The 20843-nt window shown below is 37.1% G+C and overlaps 2 protein-coding genes across 5 annotated transcripts; both read right to left on the bottom strand.

Moving 5' to 3' along the window:
• Nucleotides 1-539: 539 nt before the first annotated feature.
• Nucleotides 540-8366, bottom strand: LOC140796916 (uncharacterized). Of its 3 annotated transcripts, none has more exons than XM_073150119.1 (11): nucleotides 8190-8366; nucleotides 6341-7193; nucleotides 6012-6189; nucleotides 5497-5725; nucleotides 4781-4920; nucleotides 4162-4451; nucleotides 3576-3788; nucleotides 2952-3443; nucleotides 2204-2860; nucleotides 1139-1663; nucleotides 540-899 (listed from the first exon to the last, which is right to left on the bottom strand). In XM_073150119.1, the coding sequence occupies exons 2-11, from the start codon at nucleotides 6608-6610 to the stop codon at nucleotides 654-656; spliced, it is 3240 nt and encodes a 1079-aa protein (XP_073006220.1). In that variant the 5' UTR covers nucleotides 6611-7193; nucleotides 8190-8366; the 3' UTR covers nucleotides 540-653. The 3 variants fall into 3 exon arrangements, with proteins under 3 accessions (XP_073006220.1, XP_073006221.1, XP_073006222.1); XM_073150120.1 differs by lacking the exon at nucleotides 8190-8366 and having other exon boundaries at nucleotides 6341-6669; nucleotides 6788-6910; XM_073150121.1 differs by lacking the exon at nucleotides 8190-8366 and having other exon boundaries at nucleotides 5497-5716; nucleotides 6341-6750.
• A 4679-nt stretch (nucleotides 8367-13045) lies between these two features.
• LOC140796918 (5-methyltetrahydropteroyltriglutamate--homocysteine methyltransferase 2-like) lies at nucleotides 13046-18686 on the bottom strand. Of its 2 annotated transcripts, none has more exons than XM_073150122.1 (14): nucleotides 18475-18686; nucleotides 16904-17256; nucleotides 16708-16795; nucleotides 16229-16356; nucleotides 15951-16142; nucleotides 15672-15874; nucleotides 15431-15594; nucleotides 15078-15158; nucleotides 14821-14987; nucleotides 14627-14732; nucleotides 14174-14424; nucleotides 14016-14088; nucleotides 13762-13890; nucleotides 13046-13673 (listed from the first exon to the last, which is right to left on the bottom strand). In XM_073150122.1, the coding sequence occupies exons 2-14, from the start codon at nucleotides 17251-17253 to the stop codon at nucleotides 13305-13307; spliced, it is 2301 nt and encodes a 766-aa protein (XP_073006223.1). In that variant the 5' UTR covers nucleotides 17254-17256; nucleotides 18475-18686; the 3' UTR covers nucleotides 13046-13304. The 2 variants fall into 2 exon arrangements, with proteins under 2 accessions (XP_073006223.1, XP_073006224.1); XM_073150123.1 differs by having other exon boundaries at nucleotides 16904-17253; nucleotides 18475-18555.
• Between the last annotated feature and the right edge of the window lie 2157 nt (nucleotides 18687-20843).

The following is a 20843-nucleotide window of genomic DNA, read 5'->3' on the forward strand; positions in this document are numbered from 1 at the left end:
GGGCCTAATTCAAAGAACAATAATAAGAACAAATAATTATTATTTTTAATATGATATAAAGTGGGAAAAAAATAGTTTTATTTTTTTATGAAATTATGATAAATTTTTAGATAGATCTCAAAAATAAATTAATAATTAACTAGTGTTTAGGATTTTTTTTTTCTTTTTTGGTATATATATTCAGGCCCGTAAAAGTGACAATGATGCTTTTGCTTTTTGTCTCCAAAAAGAATGAGATAGGTGTCTTCTTTTACTCTTGAGGACGTGGTGATTGCTAAAAGAGCCAGTGATCTAGAGACACCTAAACCGAGTAAAGCATATATGTGTTCACTAACCAACCATACAAGAAAAGCATTCCTTTGAGCACAAGTCATTGTTCAAACCGCTCTTTTTATCATATCCAAGAAGTGAGTGCAGTGTAGTTTACCAAAAAAAGGGGTATAATATGTTTAGATGCATGAACTCCACTGGCCAGCAAAAACGGTAGGAGTATACACACACAACAGAAGCTTGAGAGAATGTTTACCTGTATGCTCATGTGGCAGAAGAGATAATTTATTAAACTAAACTAAAACATACAAGTAAACTGTACAGCCAGTCAGATTTTACAAGGATGGCTAGATGCGAAAAAGGAAGAGATTTTACATTACGGATCACGATGATTGGGGCTGCGATTTGACCAGTTTCACGCTGCTGTAGAAGCGTTTGAGGTCCTTCATCGCTCGCTCCTCGATCTGTATAGAGCGAATAGAAGACGGAGCATCAATCTCGGGCTTAAACCAACGGCTGGGAGTCGAGTCCTTCGGATTACCAAACTCTGTAGGCGAGCCATGACAGGGAACTGAGAAGCCTGATGTCCTTATTTTTGGGCTGTGGGAGATGCTCTGATGCTTCTTTTCCTGGTAAAGTAACATACATAGCAATTTCTTTGTTACGACGGAATAGAATTAACTAAAAAAGCACATGATGCAAGCAAGCACATTGCGAAAAAAGAAAAACAAGCGACCAATATATTTATAACGCCATGAAATTGTAGCCCTATATCTTCTTCACAAGGTCCTAATCCAGAGTGGCACCTCATGATGTAGGAATCGATCACAATATGAAGATTCTACACCGCACAATTAGGGTTCCTTACCTGCTGCATTTGTATGTCCCGTAATGATGGCCGGGAAGGAGTAGGTGAATTTCCCGCAGACGACCAAGGAGGTGTGCTCTTCTCTCCTTCAAAAGCTGACCCACCATGGGCAGGAGCAACAGCTATTGGACTTGTAATTGGCCCTGGTAAAAATGACGCCAGTCGAATCTGCCCCCCACTTACAGTCTCTAATGATTCTTCAAACCGGTCCTTCACTTTCATAGCCACCACCATCTCCTTTGTTTTGCTCTGCTCATTCTGAATATCACGAAGAGATTTGAGTTCTTTTGCAATTTTAACCCCACCCCATGCAGGTCCTTCATTCTTCGGTGTAGGTGGTGGTGGTGGCGTAGGTTTTGGAGAGTCATCAAGAGCACCACTGAGAAACATTGAGAGACCACCTTTCTTATTCTTCTTTTTTGATACGGTTGGACGCGAAGCTTTATTGTCTGAACTAGGAATGGCTTTTGAGCTATGGAAGGATGTATCTTCAGAAATCTTGCTTTTACTGGTAGCGTCTATTTCCTGTTGAAAAGCAGAATAGCTTATCAACAAATGGACTAGAATTCCCAAACAAAGCTAAACAAGGTAATCAGACAAATGATTCAAGAGTGATTTATATGAAGTTGAACTTGTTGACAGATTCTATGAACCGTAATCATATAACATCCAAGAGACCAGAGAACTGGAGATGTCGCACAGAGAAGGGAAAAAAAAAACAGCAGCCAGCTAAATTCCTTAATTGGCAAAAGAGCTATCATGAGAAACAACTTTATGCATATGGAATTGAATAAAATTCTTCGCCTCATAAAAGAATAAGGAACCAAATGAAGAAAGAAATTGTGATTCACATCTGAATTTCAAATTAAAAAAACCACCAAAAGAACAAGCAAGTCAAGAAACAAAAAGGATCATATATAACCTTGCAATGTATTCAATATCCATATGCTAGAAAACTCCTAGCTGAAACTGTCTATTAATAAGTTTGTTGTCTACGGACAATACTGAAAGTAAATTAAAAGCTCAAATTATAGACACAAAAAAAAAGAGTTTTTAAAAGCTGACCTCTTCCTTAGAAATGTGAAGAGATATGACATCTTGAAAATCTTTAATTGGGTTCTGCTCCATACTATTTACAGAGAGATTATCAGATTGTGCAGCCTTCTGCTTGTTTTTCCTCCTCTGTTTTCTAGAAACCTCAGGCTTTTTATTCATCTTTCCATCAGATAAATTGGAAGAAGTTACCGTCGCTTCCATTTCAAAGGGAAAGCCAAGCTCCAAAAGTGCACATTCAAGGTCAGATCTGGTCCCAAGCTTTGCAATTTGTTGATCATCGAGAAGATGACCATTCAATTGTTTAGCTTCAAGCATCTCTATCTGCTGCAATTTCTTTCTGATTGCCCTAACTTGCTTAGATACTTCTTGATCAGCATGGCTATTTGTTTGAAGAAAGCTCTCAGCTCGCATTTCTCCATGTATTCTTGGAATAGATTTTTGGTCGTATCGAAGCCTAATAATTCCTCTCTCTATATCCCCCTCCCCGTCGCTATCAATGATAGCAGGAAAAGTAGCTGTCATTGTGGGTAGGCGACGGTAACTCCAGGACTCCGAAGATTTTGCATCCAGGAGCCTCTCAAGCTTTGCAAGAATTTCCGATGAAGCATTTGCAATAGCAGGGGCCGCAACTGTAAAAATGTAATCAAGGTTTCGTACAGCTATCTCCTGCACAGCATGAGTTGCTAGCTTTCAATACAAGGGAGCTCTTGGAAGATCAAGATTCATAAAATAAAACAATTATTGAATTTTGAAGTACCTCACAATGTTTTCTAAGCTCATCAGCCTCTAGAGAATCTGCTATTTCCATAAGTTGTATCACATTCTTTGGCTCCACAAGTAACTCAGAAGCAAGTTTCTCACAAAGGCTTTTCAAACTTGGTGCAGCCTTGCTACATACATCATCATTTTGTACAGCTGTAATGCGACTATCTGTCTGATTGTTGTTGAACAGGAATTCTTCATCCAGTTCTTCCAGCTCAACATTCTTCTCACACAATGGCTTCTGCTGGCTTGCTTGAACTTTGGAAGAACAAATGGAATGATAAAGAGCACAAAGAACTAGCAGATGTGTTTCACCAATACATACTGAAGTAGCTCGCTTAACACCATGCAATCGAGTTGCAACAGGAGTATCATCTTTATACTTCTTCCCATCCCACATATAAACATCTCCAGTTGTTGTGACAGCAGCGGTCCAGTATTTTCCAGCAGATATACTCACTATGTTCCTTCTACACAACGAGTAAAGCTATATGCAACAAAAACCACAAAAAATTTAAATAAAGCAAACAAATAGCACGAACTAAAATGGGACATAGTTGCTCATAGAGCAGCCTACATATCCACATAATTAATCAATGAGTATCCTTGTAGTCCAAACCTGTTGACATCTTAAATTAGGATCTGAGGAGACCCAATAAAAAACTGCACCATCATCAGTGAGAGCTGTGCTGTGGGTCATTCCAGCAGCAACTGAAATAACATGAAGCCGCTCCATGCGATGAAATTTTAGTGGAGTATTTCCACTCTTCTTTAAACTTCTAGCGATTACAATGCGCCTTGGGGTCACAAGGCGATGGCCCCAAGTAAACACCTACAAGACAACAGGCACAAGATTAACATATCTCAAAGGTTAGCAAAGTTCCAAGAATAAATTCGTGAAACCACCCTGTCCAAAATTGGGATCTTCAAGGATGTGAATATTGATCTGGTTACAAGGAGTCAGTAAGATCATATTTTGGAGGCAGTTTTAAAAATTCTAACAAAATCAAGTCCCTGATACTAGTAAAAAATTCTAGCCCCATGCCAGTTCGAATGATGCTAGAAAAAACTGTATTGAAGGTATACCCTTCGAATGATGCTCATTGAACAACCCATATTAAAGCAAACCTCTATTAATATAGAAATATTTCATCCTGTTTCCATAAAGAATAAAACTAATGGACTTATAGAAGCACTCCATTTACCTCTCCATCAGCTCCTAATGCTATAGTATGATACTTTGCTGCTGAGACTCTAGTGAAAAGTTTTCCTTTCAAGTACTCCACCATTCTTGGAATGTAATTTGAGGCAGAGTTGGAGGTTCCATAACCAAGCTGACCTTCTTTATTACATCCCCAGGTAAACACTTCTCCAGACTCGGCAACTGCAGCAGAGTGTTTGTTGGCAGCAGCAACAGCAATGATTTTTGCCTTGAGGGAACTCACACGTCGTGGTGTGGGTTGTGTATCAACTGAAGTATAACCAAGCTGACCCTCTGCATCAGTTACTTACACAATTAGGCCAGCAAAGGAACAAAAGAAGAAAGAGCAAATGAACATCGAGGTTGCATGTACAATGGTGACAAAAAAGTTTGTAGCTGTAAGAATCAGAAAGCACCATCAATCACTTCAGAGGATGAAATAAACATGTCAATATGATTGAGTACAGCATGTTTTTATGCCAAACGACTTATTTGAGAAAGGGAAAGAGCATCATTATCCTCGATATACATGAATTTAGAACCAAAAATCAAGCATAATAAGTTCTAATAATCTTGACCCTAAACCCAGGAGAAGTGCTATCACTCAAATGAACAAATCTGACCTCTATTTGATCCCCAAGTGAAAACTTCCCCGGCCTCAGTTGCAATTACAGTGTGATGCTTGGCTGCTGCAACAACCTTAACTCGACGAGAACCCAGTCCTAGTGTCACCAAGCGAGGAGTAATTACAGCAGCTTGGCCACTGCAGCAGTTAAAGTCAGCATATCAACTAATATAGTGCGGACTGCTGAATAGATTTCACACTAAAATGAGAAAATACATCAGAAAACACAGAATCACAGATAGATTCCAGAAGTTTTGCAATTAACTTCACGAACTAAATCTAAAATGGTTCGCCAAATTCTCCTCCGGACAACCAATAACACGGATAGCTACAGGTTGAAACCAAAACCTATCTTATTGTAGAACTTGAAGAAAGCAGTTATGATCCATAAAGCTCCATCAATTACCGTATCTTGAAGCTAAGGATGCAAGACCCTGTGGAATATCAACTTAGTGTAACAAGTAACAACACTACTCCAATTCAGAAGAAAAATCACACTGAGTAGAACTGGAATATGATGTGGTCTAAAGACATTAACAAGTTCATGATGCTTTAATTGGAGACTGCACAGTAAGTTGACACTACTAGGCATAGCCTGGACCTTTGCTTTCAGAACATTGTACCCAGAGACTAAAAATATGAATTTGCAAAAAGAAAAGGGTGTACCAACTGAATAATGCAAATTTGTAAAATGAAGGAATACATTAATCATACCTATGAATATCAAAATCTGGGTGCCCAAGGCGACCACCCCTTCCAAATCCCCAAGTGTAGAGCTCTCCATTGGAACTAACAGCTACACTATGAAACCTTGAAGCAGCCACAATCTTGATATGTGATCCCTGGAGTGCATCAACTTTACATGGCAACTTCTGTATGTGCGCATTGCCTGTTCCTAGCTGATAGTTTGCCCCACTTCCCCAACTATAGACTTCTGTAGCAACTAAAATGACAAAAGAAATCCAGAAGAAAGCATTACAAATTGTAAAAGTAAAACAAAAAAAAGCATAAAGCAAAATTAAGAAGCATTTGAATAAGAAAAAAAAATCTCCTATACAAACAATGAAACAGGTAAAGTTAAAATGCACGCTCCAGTAAGAATGTTCAAAATTGAAATGAACTGTCTGGACTGTCCAGTCTGCAAATGAGACAAGTTTTCTGTAATGACTAAACATAATAAGTAGCTAAATATATAATCTCTGTCTCTCTCTCTTTAATGGAAAGAGTACCTGAATCATGTGTACTTCCGACAACCTGAGATACAGGACCAGAGAGAAGATCTACAGGTGTTCGACCTTTCAGGTCCTCCAAAGTGAGGGATGCGCCAGATTGTAGAAGAATGCCTGCTACAGCAAGATGACCAAAATGGAGCGCCCTATGTAAGCTGCTCCAGCCAGATTCCCCGTCCTGAAAGAATTGGAGATTAAGTATGAGCAAACCTGATATGACATCCTCTTCATCCAACCACCATACCAAACCAAATAAGAGTAAGTTACCTGGAAACTTTATATAGTTATTATTATAGCGGAAAAAAAGGTATAAAATGAGTACAACACACCCTAGCATCAGGATCAGCACCAGCAGCAAGAAGCCTCCTCACGATAGGCACATGATTTCTCCATGTTGCAATATGAAGAGGAGTAAGGCCAAATGCATTCCTTGTGTCGATACTTCCACCATTCTTCTTCAGTAAGACCAGAGCAGAATCTAATTCAGCAAGAGACCCTTGTTTTGAAATGAACCACAAGTCTCTAAGAGGACCACTTGAAGTAAGTTTCCGAGTAGGTGTATGCTTTACTGTGCCTGAAGGTGATATCAAATTGTCCATGAACTTTTAAAGAGACCAGAGTCTCTATAAGAAGGATCACAGAAAACTGCAACAACACTCTGTTTAGAGTGAGAAATCAGTTCTGAGACGCCGAACCAGAAGGAAAATTTACAAAATCTGTCAAAAGCCAAAAGTCCTGTGCTGCCTCGTAAACCAAGTTGGCTATGAACTGCTTACCCTGAGTATGAAATATTGTAAGTGCCAAATGCTTCAGATTTCACTTGTAACAAGAAAGATACTATCTTGGACTGTCTAATTTTGACTAATATCGCGAAACATTTTGGTCTGGTACATATATCTGAAGAACATTATAAGGAAAACAGCAATCCCATTCCATCAATGATCATTAATCTGAAGCGCCAATTTCATTTCCATCTGTCACAAATCCTCACTAATTCCCAGTGCTAGTGATCAGTCTAGATGTTAGTATTCTAAAGCACCAGATGGTTTCCATATTCCCAAAGTAAGATTAGATATTCTTACAACTTGACCATCAGGTTAGAATATGCATTTCATCCATATTGGCAGCACAATAACCTGACACAAGAAAGGAAACGAGCTTACAGGATCCTTGTAACTTTTCCTGCAAAAATGGCATCAAACAATGTCACAGATATAAACTCATTATATCATATGAAGAAAAGTTAGGGTCTTAACCTAAATGTTTAAATAATGTCAAGAGATTCAGAGGCGATATGCAAAATTCTGAAAACTCAATCCAGATTATGATAGCCAGAAAGATACATCTAGATGCATAAATGAGACAACTTAAACATAAAGATAACGGGAAAAGACATATTCCTGATGGCCATCAAAAACAAACTCGCCCAACAAGAATAAAGAGATACAAGTTTACTGAGCAACCAACACCCAGAATTTAGTCAAACAGATTATCATCCATATTACCAAAACAAAACAAAAAATCGACCCAAAAGAAACGTGGAATCAGTAATAAGTTAAACAAGATAAAATTATTTTATTTACTTATTTATTCAGTGCAATCGAGAAATATACTAAAAAATCAAGAATCCAATTATCAAAACCATTGCCTTGTTAGGAGAAACAGAGCTTACACAATACTATACCTAAATTTAGCGGCAGTTCACATATCAAAATCAAAACGAACAAAAAAAAAATCTACCATCTTATCAAGCCAAATGCACAGGACTCGGGAGATCAGAAAATAAAAATCCAAGCCGAATAATTATGAAGAACAAATCAATCACCGACTGTAAGAACGCGTCTAAGAACAAAGATCCAAAGCCCCAGTCGTTGACATTCATCAAAATTGAATATTTCAACCTAAAACACATCAAAAGTGAAAAAAAAATTTCAATTATACGAAACTCAAAGGGAAGATTTTGAAAGCATAATCGAATACCCAGACAAGAAAACCGCACAAAAAGTTAACTCGCTTGAAATTCAAGAAAAATAACATGAAAAAGAAAACAAAAACAAAATTCTGGGAATGGAAATTAAACAAACCCAAACATACCCATTTGAAAACAGAGCCAACACTTCAAAGCGGCGCAATCAAATCAGCAAATAACGAAGAAAGAAAGAAAGAAGAGGAACTGACCTCGGATCTCCAGAAAAGGCGCAAGAAATGCTTGTGTGGTTCGCTCGATTTCCTCCCTGGCTTCACGTTTATGGAGAGGGAGAAGAGGATCCACGCACGGAATATACCACAGGAGTTTCCAAACCCCAACTTCTACTACTCTCTCTCTCTCTCTCTCTCTCTCTCTCTCTCTCTCTCTCTCTCCTCGCTCTTTTTTCCGTTTCTTGCGGTATTTTTTTCTCTCCACACGGCGTTTCGATATTCCAGGGGCATTTCCGGTACAAAACACGGGGTGTCTCAAGATTTCTTCTCATTGACCAAATTGCCCCTTTTCAAACTTCCTTTGTACTACGAGTGTTGTTACGCAAATAAGAACATTCATTTTCAATAATAATAATAAAGATTATAGTTTGTAAAATTCCCCTAATTAATCTCTTAATTGAAATCTCAATATGTGACACAAATTAATGTTGATAATTAGGATTTTTCTATGCGTGGTAAGAGGTTAGTTTATTTTGAAACTTTATTGACATTTTCTTCAAATTGTTGTCATAAGAAAACATAATCAATTAGAACACTCAACTTTTGGTTTGATTAGTATACTTTAATTGTGATTAGAAAATATAATTCTCTATTTTATTAGAGTCACAGAGAGCACCAGCTCACAAATAACTAACACCACATAATTCAAATCAAAAGGAAGTGGATCTGTGGATGTGGACGATAAAATAAATAAATAAATAAATATATATATATATATATATAATAGTTAGCCGAAGTATGGTAAGGGTAAAATGGTCATTTTACCCACCTTAACAAAGAGATTAGTGGAGCAGTCCAACTAAATGCACAATTAGGACTCACAAATCAAGAGGTTAGGAAATGAAGGTGCCCTTAACATTTCATTAATGACGATTTTACCCTTCTTATACTATTTACATATGGGACAGGAAGCATCATGACATGTGGCTCAATCTGATCTCCACGTGAGTGGAAAATTGTATATTTTCCAATAAAAGTGTGCAAATTATTACCTTTTGGGTGATTTTGCAAAGAAAAAAAGAATCATTTAATTGAAAAGTTCTATTTTTGCAAAATTTATAATTTTATTATCTAACTTATAATTATTGAACACTTGTACCAGATCGACTCCATCCTAAATAATTATTATAAAAAAATTATCCAGCCATTTTACAAAATTTTATTTTTATTTTATAATTTTTTACGTAATTTATAATTATTGAATATTTATATTTTTTTTGAGTTTCTAGTTATTAAACACTTGAATTATCTAATTAGCATTAACAAAAATTAGTTTCAAGTAAAAAGGGGAAATTTTAAGTGTTGACTGTTGACCCCCAACCGACTTTAGCAAGAGACGTTGATCTCCAACCGTTAAGGATGTAATCTTCCTTCCTTCCTTTAACTACACCTAAATTTCCCCACCAAACTTTATGAAGGTAGTTGCTTTAAATTTCGTTCTTATTAATTTTTTAGTAACTTAAAATTAACCTAAAAAGGTAACACTATGCTAACAAATATTTCTATATGGTTGTAATTAGCAATTTCATTTTTTTTTCACTTTAGAATTATGTAAATCCTCTAAAATAATTCTTTTATTATTTATCAATTATATTTTTAATTAAAAATAATATAGAAAAATCCTGTGATAAATTGTAGGCTATGCAAGGATAACTGTACTATTATTTGAGCTAGAAAACAAATAAAAATAATAAAGATGAAATAATATATTGGCAAGGTCACTTTGTAGATTTGAAGAATTTTCTATAGTTAAGAGGTTATCAAAAATATATGATTAGGGGGTGAAAGTGAAAACGAATTGGATACAGATTGGATAGTGCTCAAGTTATATCCGGATCTATATTTTTAGTCTAAATATTCGATAGATAATTTCGGAAAGAGAATCGGATTTTAAATGGATGTTTATCGAATTTTAGACGAATTATAATATTTTATTTAGACATAATTAACACAAAAATATTAACAGTTTCATAAAAAAATATTTTTTTATATGTCAAATACATATAAAATTAGAGAAATTAATCTCTATAAATAATATATAACACATCATTAGTAATAATATCAATATTTATTATTTAAATAAGTAACTAAAAACTATAAATTATTCAAAAAAAATATGCTATCCAATATCTGTATCCCAACCCAAAAATTATATTCCACTCGTATCCTATCCATAGTCGTATCAGAATTTTTTTTAAAATTATATCCGTATCCAAATTTAACTCGAATCAGGTTGGATAGTAGGTCAGGTCGGAATTAATCCGACCCGTTTTCACCCTTAATATGAATAATCTAATTAATGTTCCATTGAGGTCATCGAATCCAAGAAAATATTAAATATATACCAAATTTTGGCTGGTGAATAGTGGTGGCCCACAAAATGGAAATTGTGGATTACATTCACAAGCATTTTTTTGTCAACTATGCGAAGTTTAATTTTAATTCCAGCAAAGAATTTTTCTGGTTGATTAAAAATTAGAATTTGATGGTCCCAATCACCAAGATCTGATTGACCATCGTTGGAGGTGGTTCGGTCTTTTCATTACAAGTTAGTTGGTATAGAAAAATATTTTTATATTAATAAAAAGAAGTAATAGGGAAGTTAAACTACTTTGTGCTAATTTCTTTTAGATTTTAATGGATTTACCTTCAAATTCTACCATTTTTTATGAAATTTGCACACAAAAAAATCTTGTTACCATCCTTTGATATTCCAAAATATGAGAAATTTTTTTTAGAAATATTCTATATTTTATCTTTATTTTTTATTACACTTTATGGTGTATAAAGATTTATTATTTGACCTATATATTTTAGTTTTAATATTTCATAAAAACACCTCGGTATTAGTTTTTGTAACAATTAAATATAAAATATCGGTAATAACCTTAATTTAATTTTGTAAGATTAAGGCGGAATATTTTTGATGTTTTTGAGAGAATGGAAGCAAAATATGGGAATATCTATAATTAATTTCTCAAAATATGATGTGCTAGTAAACATTCTAGTGCAGATTCTGGTCTGATCCAGGCATTTCAATTCGTTTTAATATATTCCTCTGCAGGAAGAATAATTAATCTTGTTAATCCATAAGTCTGCACGTTTTCCCAACGTAATTAACGAACCAATTTAATATATATATATATATATATATATATATATATATATATATATATATATATATACCCGACTGTACGGAGAGAGTCATCGTCCTTGTTTGATTAATTGTAGATTAGGGGCACAAACAAATATAATCAAACGAAGTAATTGCATTAATACTACCAAAAGATGTAATTATAATTAATACTCACAATGTGAAGCAGTCTGATCGACGAATTAACCCTAAGATTAAGAAGTAATGCGTAAGAAGAAACAACTACTACTAGCTAAGTAAAGTAGTTTAGATCGATCGATCGATCGACCGAGTAAATTTATTTATCTAAATCTTCTTGCTCAGCGTCAAGCACAGCCAGACCTCCTCCCTCTTGACTTCGGTCTTCTCCTGGGTGACTTCGTCGATGACCTCCTCCTTCACGATAATCTTGTGCCGGAATGCCCACATCTCGACGACGTCGCCTTCCTTGAAGTCCCCCAAGGCCGTGATCAGCCTCCAATGGTGCCCCTTCAGCACGGTGGCTTCCGACGCGTCCCACCGCGTCAGCTTCATGTCTAAACGGAACTGCCTCCTGATGACCACCTTCACGTCCAGGCCACCGTGCTCCCTCCCCAACTCCATCGGCCTCCGCCTCTTCCCCCCGCACTGGCACGTCATCTGGCTGCTCTCCGCGAACGGGTACTTGTACTTGCGCTTGCGCCCGACGTTGTTGTGGGCGTCGAGGCTCGCGAGGCGCCGCTCCTCGTCGGAGAGGATGGGGAGGAGATGATTCTCCACGAAGCGGGAGGGCAGGAGGAGGCGGTTCTGCTGCAGGTCGAGGTCCGACCTGTGGATCTTCTTCTCCATGATGAAGTACAGACGCCGGTCCTCCACTCTCGGGGTCATCTGCCGGAAGAGGTCCGACTCGATCCACCGCGGCGGAGCGCGGGGGATGTGGACGTCGTCGACCGCCGTGCCTTTCGACTCCATGCGAGTTTAGCCTTTTTGCTCTTAGAAGAGAGAGAGAGAGAGAGAGAGAGATTTGGAGAGGAGAGTATGAATGTGGTCACGTAGAGAATGAAGCATGGGAATAAGGTATATACGTATATATAGGGTGGTGTTCGAACTCCGAAGATGGTTAGGATTAGGGTTTAGGAAACATTTTAGCACTCGGAAAAGGGAGTATAATTAGGGCACTTGGGGCATTCCGATCGGCTGGTGGGATAGATAAATGAGAATGTATAGTTTCCGACTGGGACTAGGAAATGAGTGACCACAGACGGTTATGAGTTTGTGATTCGCATAGGATTTCTCCGAGTTGTAAAAGATATGGGGAACTCGTCTAATGAATCTTAGCCGTCCGTAAGTTGATTAGCGGAGCTGATGTTGGGGGAAGGAGTTGATTCCTAGTTGGAAGTGGAACTGGCCCAAATAGTAGTAAATAGCCATTTATGGAGATAAACATAAACACTCGATAGATGCGTTCGAACTTTGTTACGACGCCAGCAAGTCTGGATTTGATGAGATACGGTGAACTTTCCTAACTGCCGTGAAATTCCTATCCGGCAGCTTCTCGAATGCAAATTTGAATTCAAATAATACATTTCGATTCCAAGAAATATTTTCGAAGATAGTCAGGTGCGGAAAGGCAGGAAAATAAAAATGAATTGGCTATTAAATTTACCGATTGAATTCAATGCATAACACAACCTCAACTTTTTTCAGCCCAAAACCCAGAACAGAAGGGAACGTAGAATACCTACATTTATTAATAACTCATCAGTAGTAGCATCTCATTGGCCTTCCGAACTGACCAGATTACATGACAAACAACCAGCTCAATTAGCTTTAAAAGAGAAGAGACAAAACCGATCAAAACAAATAGACTAATATTCCTAGCAACATAACCCAACATACCACAAAACACATTATTAGGGACGAATGGAGAATTGCTGCTCTTCTTTTCATATCAATGGTAGGAACTAGGAGCGGAATAGGGCTCATTTGGCGCTGGCCAGCTGGGTGCGGAGGAGCTTGGCAGCGGCAACCATATTGGTGAGGGCTGGCTTGACCTCAGCGTACTTGCGGGTCTTGAGACCACAGTCAGGGTTGACCCACAGGATGTTAGTCTCCAGCACAGCAAGCATCTTGTTGATGCGGTCAGCGATCTCCTCTGTGGATGGAATTCTAGGAGAGTGGATGTCATACACCCCGGGTCCGATACCGGCACCATATTTCACTCCCTCACGGAACACGGAGAGGAGCTTCTCATCGGAGCGAGAGTTCTCGATGGTGATCACGTCGGCATCCATGTCGATGATGGAGTGGATGATGTCGTTGAAGTTAGAATAGCACATGTGGGTGTGGATCTGTGGAATGGAAACATTAGATGCTGCTTTCAATAGAATTGCAATTTTGCGAAGAAAAAAAATAAGATTTGCAGGCAGCGGAAAGAACCTGAGTGGTGTCTTGGACGCCGCAGTTAGTGATCCTGAACGAGTGGACAGCCCAATCCAAGTAGAAAGCCTCCTCTGACTTGCGAAGAGGCAACCCTTCTCTCAGAGCTGCTTCATCAATTTGGATAACCTGTCAAACCACCACATCGCAGAGAACACAAGAGATCAGAACAAGCACTAACTGCACATCAATTTCATAGAAATCAATTTAATTGCTATCTGGACAAGTTCATCTATACGGGGAACAAGACTGACCTGAATACCAGCAGCTTCCAGATCTTCGACCTCTTTCTTTATTGCAAGAGCAATCTGATAGCATGTCTCAAACCTGGCAGAGAGCAGGTAACCCTTTCAAGTTTCAATTATGTAATGATTAAGGATTTCCTAATGATTAGTTTGGTGATTCGGCTCACCTTGGTTGATCATTCCTGACAAAGGACCAGTTAAGGATGGTGACAGGACCAGTCAACATTCCCTTCATCGGGCGAGAGGTCATGCTTTGCGCCATAGAAGACCAGAAAACAGTCATGGCCTTGGGACGACTCACATCGCCATAGATAATGGGGGGCTTAACACATCGAGATCCATAAGACTGCACCCACCCATTCACTGTGAATGCAAATCCTGATAGTTGTTCCCCAAAGTATTCGACCATATCATTTCTCTGCATGAAAGGGTTAAGTTTAGGTTACGTGACTGATAGACTAATGTCTTTTCATAATGTAGATATTCTAATACAAATTTCAGCTTTTATTGATTCCTAACAGGCTGTTTCATTTCCAACTCATATTTTCTAGGTCCTGTTAGACATAAATCCAATATTAACTATAGTCATGATGCCATATACAAGAAAAATGAATTCTTACCTCTGGCTCTCCATGGACCAGGACATCAATGTCAAGTTCCTCCTGAAGCTTGACAACCTTGTTAATCTCCTCCTTGATGGCACTCACATAACCCTCCTCAGAGATTCTGATAGAAAATGTTAGGTTAAAGGAAACAGGAGAGAAGAATGTAAGAGGTCAACAGAAAGAATGAATTAAGAAATATAGTTACACACTTGTTTGCCTTGTACTCCCTTCGAACTCTCCTCAATTCAATTGTCTGAGGGAAGGAACCAATAGTAGTGGTAGGAAGAACTGGAAGATTGAGCTTCTTCTGCTGTGCATCTAATCTGGCACTAACATTTGTAGCCCGGCGGTGGTCAGAGCCCTTCAAAGCAGCAGCCTGAGAAATGTGCAGTAGCATGGCCAAATTAGTTCTTCAAATCCCCTGATCAGAAATTGGAAATTGGAAGTACAGATTTTAGCTACTTACAGCCTTCTGGACTTCTTCGTTGTTTACTCTAGGGGATGACCTTCGTGAAGCCTGAGCAGCCGCATTTTCTGAGAAGAACGCCTGCAGACAGATTCAGAGCATGCTACTCACATTGATACTGGAATAATCTTACATGCCAAAAGGAGCTTTCAAAAATTGCTAACTTGAAGTCACTTTATCTAATTGCAAGATACCAAAATGAATTGAAGTTATCCAATTGTTATCTCTACTTCTAGATCCTAAACATAAGATGGCTAGCAATGGATGACCGACCAATTTTAGATAAAGTGACCTCATCTTTCTGCATTTTAGATACAAGGAAGCCATCTCTGAATATAAGGAAGCCATTGTACCTCATCTTTCTGACCAGCCAATGCTTTGGCAAGTGCATTCACTTCAACCACCTTTTGTGCGGCAAAAGCCAGCCACGATTTAATTTCACTGTCCAACTTTGTCTCATTCACAAGATCGACAGCAGTGTGCATAAGCGAGCAGGAAGTTGAGACCACAAGTTTGTCTGCAAGAAAACATCATATACCATAAGAGGACATCAAAGGTCCAGCCTAACAAGAGAAAGCATGTAAGTAAACGTACCCTTGCCAACAACATCCTCAAGAGCCTGAAGAGTGCTAACTGAGGCAGAAAGATCATTGGCCCAAATGTTTCTACCATCTACCACTCCAGCAAAAAGATATTTGCCAGCAGGAAAGCCAGCAGATTTGATGACATCAAGGGTCTTTGTTCCACGCACTAGGTCAAAACCAATACCAGAAATGCCATTCAAACCAGTGATTGTCCTGAAATTGGCAAAAGATGAATGAGGTCAGCATTTACAAATTTTATACATAATATACAAAGTAAGAATAAACTAACTTGTATGCTGCTTCAGGAACATCAGCAAAGTAGGTTTCAATAAGCACATTCAAGCCAGAAAATGATGATTCTAGTTCAGAGTAGGCCTCGTTGAATGCTTCCAATTGGTAGGAATCAAGATCCTTCACAAGGGTGGGCTCATCAAACTGAATCCATGAAGCACCTGCTGCCTTCAACTCAGCAATAACCTCCCTGCATGTCATTATACCATGAGTATGCAAATGTAAAGAAATCAAGTAAGAAGCCAAAAATAACTAATGGGTAGTTTGGATCTTTACTTGTAAACAGGCAGAATACTTTTGAGTAGTGAAAGAGTAGAAAACGACTTCTCTACACCTTTAGCCGGTTTTGAGAGCAACAAGTATGTCACAGGTCCAATAAGCACAGGTACTGTATCAACCCCAAGCTGCATCAAGGGAAAAAGGAATTAGTCCTTGAAAATTAGATAATGTAACAACTAGACAATCAGATTCACATTAATATCCAATAGATTTTTCATTATTTGGTATCCAGTCTGCATGCTCAATCAATTAGCATTATTCACAAGTAAATAAATGTTGCATCAGCATCCAATTACACCAAGTGAAATTGTTGCAAATGAGAATACCGAGCAACTTATTGTTTGCACTGACTATGACATGTACACAATTGAGAATTAAGATGATATGCTTCTTCTCTCTTTGATTATTATAAAATCTCTACTTGAAAGAAGAAGCCTATCAGCAACACTGAAGAAAATCAGCAACTAGATGCATACCGCCTGAGCTTCCTTGTATTCAGAGACTGCCTTGTGAGAAGAATAGGCAAACTTGGTGTTTGGGCCCAATTCAGGGACAATGAAATGGCTGGATAAACAAAGCCAATATGTCAATGAGAGCGTAGAACAAATGAGAAAATTCTAACAACATCCACTAATAAGGCACTGTATGACTTAACATGGATGGATTGCTTACTAGTTGGTATCAAACCACTTGGTCATCTCCATAGCAGGTACTGATGCATTTCCTCTAGCCATAGAGAAATAGGTGTCAAAGCCTATCTCTCCTCCTTTCCATGAATATCTCTCCGGGACAGCACCAAGCATAGCAGTGGTATCAAGCATTTGATCATAGTACGAAAAAGTGTTGCTGGGGATGTATTTGATCCCAGCATGAGCCATTTGCTTCCAAATGGAAGAACGGAGCTCAGCAGCAACCTTGTGCAAATCTTCGGCACTGCTCTTCCCATCCCAAAATGATTCCAATGCAAACTTGAGCTCTCTCTTTGGTCCCATGCGAGGGTATCCAACAATGTGTGATGCCATCTTCTGGTTGCACAGACAGAATAAATTATTAACTCGCATGAAAGGCAACTAACTTCTAGATAAATAAGCTATATAGAGAGAAACGATTCGGTTCTAAGGCGCATAGCAGTGTTGCTTTTCCGCAAGAATTATCTATTAGACAGTCCTTTTTAAAATCTTTCTCAAGACAACAGTAACTTGTCATGCACTATTAATTTTTATCTTATGTGCATGTTTTACTTTTCTTAGATCTGACTGCCTTTATTATCAAAAATGTAGTACATATGCCTATGAAGACTTCGAATTTCCTTATGCTTTCCATTTGGAGGGAAATCAGTTACCTAATGAGGAAAGCAGAGTATCTGAGATTCTATACACATCGGTAGTTTTCCCCAAAAAAGTTTCATGCGACATCTATCGACAAAAAATCATTAACTACAAAATGACACTCAAACAAACAACCAAACAGACATAAGCTATGTATAAAAGACCAAACTGATGATAGATGCCTGGATCCGTTTTTAAATAAGACAACTACAAGTACTAAGAACAATATATATACGACACTGATCTGACAAATAAAATTACAACCACGTGCAATACAGAAGCGTATCAGATCAAGTAAGAGCAGAAAAAAAAAATACAAATGTACAAGACCCTTGGATCTTGTCATTGTAGAAGCAAGAAGAAATATTAGATCTGATCATTCCCATAACCAAAACACCGAACAAGTTCCAGATCCATCAACTTAACTCGATCCAAGAGTAAGATCTAAACCTATCCAAGTAACATCCAGATCCCAATATAAAATACGCACAAATCCCGAATCAGATCCAGAAACTACCCATTCCACCGATCCAGATCTAGGCAAATAAACTCAAATGAAAAAATAGAGCATTTAGAGCCAGCAAAACACATCAAAATCCAGAACATAACGATCTCCAGAGCTCGATTAGAAGCAAGTTCAAAGAGAAAACTAAACTTAAACTTCAGATCTGGACGATCTGCAACGGATCTGATGTCGAAAAGCGACGAGATCAAAACTCACCGGTATAAAATCTCGAATAAACGAAGGAAAAAGAAAAAAAGCTACAGATCGTGTACGAGCAGATCTATCGAAAGGCGATGTTCTTGGAGAGGAAACGAGAGGAAGAAGCGCGAAAGCGAAAGGTATAAAGGCTCGGGGAGGGAGGTGGAAGAGAGGAGAGGAGGAGATCTCGGGAGAGGAGAGAGAGCGCTTACCTTTGGGAGGTGGAAGAAGCGGTCCTAAAGAGGAGGAGAAGGAGAGAGGGGAAGAGCAGAGCGAGTGAAAGAGCGAGAGGCGCGAGTGATGACGAGAAGACGATTATTTATAGAAGTACACCAGTGCGCAATGGGTGGATGCGGTGGCACAGTCGATTGTGTTCAATTAAGATGCACGAATTTCCTGCGTTGAAATATGGCAGATTCTCATTGGCTGCAAACTCCCGATCAGACCTACATTTATTTCGACACTGTTATAATTTTATTTATATCACTTTTACTTTTTCATAGTTATATCAAAATTAAAATTGTTTTTTTAACCTATTTAGTTAATCTATATGTTAAATTTAATATTTATTATATATATACTGTATAAGTTTTGTAATATATCTAAAATAATATAGGTCAAATATTAAATAATAAAATTTATTATATTTTTATCATTTAAAATTTAATTGGTATTATTTTAGATACATTAAATATTTATTTAATTATCTATGATTTTATATTTAAAAAGTATCTTTAAATTTAACATATAATTTAATCCATGGTTAGCCGCCCCATCCAAACTCCTCTATTTTTTACTTTTATTTTTTTTACACACATATTTAGCTCCATTAAACTCCAACGATATAAATCTAACTTTAGCAAACTCCGGTATATAATTATTTTATTATTCTCTTATTATTATTTTTTCTTTTTTCTTTTTCTTATTCACTTTCTTTCTTTGTTTAGTTTCTTTGGCTTACTCTTTCCCGTTTTCACTTCCCCATACTTTTTTTTATAATTTTTTCTAAAATATTATAAAATAATTTATATTTTTAAATAAAAATGTTCTTATCCAATCCAATCTATCAATACGACTTATTCCAATTTTTTAATTTTATTTCAATCAAATATAATAAAAGAATGACAATTATACTTTGGTCTATAGCACAAGAAGAAAGTGGCACGATTGAAATAATATGTGATTTTCTTTTTCTAATGCAGGAACGCATAATGTTTTGCAACCATAACAGCAGACGATCTATAGAGAGAGATAGCAGCAGATCTGTCGGCATAGTTGGTGGATATACTACTGGAATTGGATTTGAATTTGAATGGACAAAAGCGGAAAGGAAGGACGAAAGAAACAAGGGCCAATCACGTGAGAGGAAAACAAAGAAAAGGAAATTAATTGGGGAACAAAGTGGGGGTTGGTGGGATAAACTGATACAAGGCAAGTGGTTCTTGTTTCTATCTTTCTTTTCTTTTCTTTTTTAATTTTTTTTTTATTGTCGAAGATAACAGTTTGTTTGTTTTTTAAGGGGTTTTAATTCGGCGTTTATAACCCTGTTCAATCTAAATTTTATATTTGTATAAAGTATATAATAAGCAAAAAGTTTTTTTTTAAAAAAAGTGCCTGTTAAATGGATTCAATTTTGACCATTAAAGGGACATCAGGGGATAAATATTATTTTTAGAGGAGTATAAAAGAAAAGAAGAAATACTAGAAGAATATGCATGCAAAAGAAAGCCTTGAATTTATTATTTTTTATTAACTTACTAATTAATTTAAAAACTTAATCGGTTAGATAACAATAGACTACCCGAGATATTTGTATTAAATTATGGACTTTCAAAGTCTTTTATAATTGATTTTGATCATTGTCAAGTATTTATATATTAATCAGAGATGGTGTTAGACAATACGATTGATGTTTAAACCTCCACCGAACAGACCCTGAGCTGCTCACCAACCCTAGAATTGAAGGGAAAAAAACCATGAACAATAGAAGACTTATTAGCTTTTCCACCTACATTTTTTTGTTATTCACTTTGTCAAGTACTGGAGAGGTTAGGTGATAAGTCAACACACTTGGGTAGTTGATCTCATAAGGGAACTTAGATAGTTGTTTTGACCCACCACTATAAACAAAAATTTTAAAAGAAGTGGAAGGCTGGCTCATGGAGATTGCTTTATAAATTCTGGAATTTATCAGCCATCCTCATGTTGAAATGTCCTTGTGATGGGTGAGAGGTTTGGAATTTGTCACAGCTAAATTAAATAGAAAAGTATAAGGCTTCCTACTCCTAAGGAGAGCAATAGAGTTTTGTTTGTAGAAAAGAAATTTGAGTACAATTTGACAACCATCACTACTACATTCATCTAACTTCTTTCTGTCGCCATCTATGATCTACCACAGTCAAACAAATTCTTATTGGAAAATTGAGAGATCCTTAATAATTGTGGCTCACAAAAATAATAATAAAAATAATAATTAACTTTTGTATAGGCTCAGATCCTCACGTGCAATATTTTGACATCCACTTAAATTAAATAAATACTAAAACACATTATCTTAATTTTTAATGAAAAAGAGATGCAT

Source organism: Typha latifolia, chromosome 10 (assembly GCF_019914945.1).
Source record: "Typha latifolia isolate L0001 chromosome 10, TyphaL0001v2, whole genome shotgun sequence".
Classification (NCBI taxonomy): domain Eukaryota; kingdom Viridiplantae; phylum Streptophyta; class Magnoliopsida; order Poales; family Typhaceae; genus Typha; species Typha latifolia.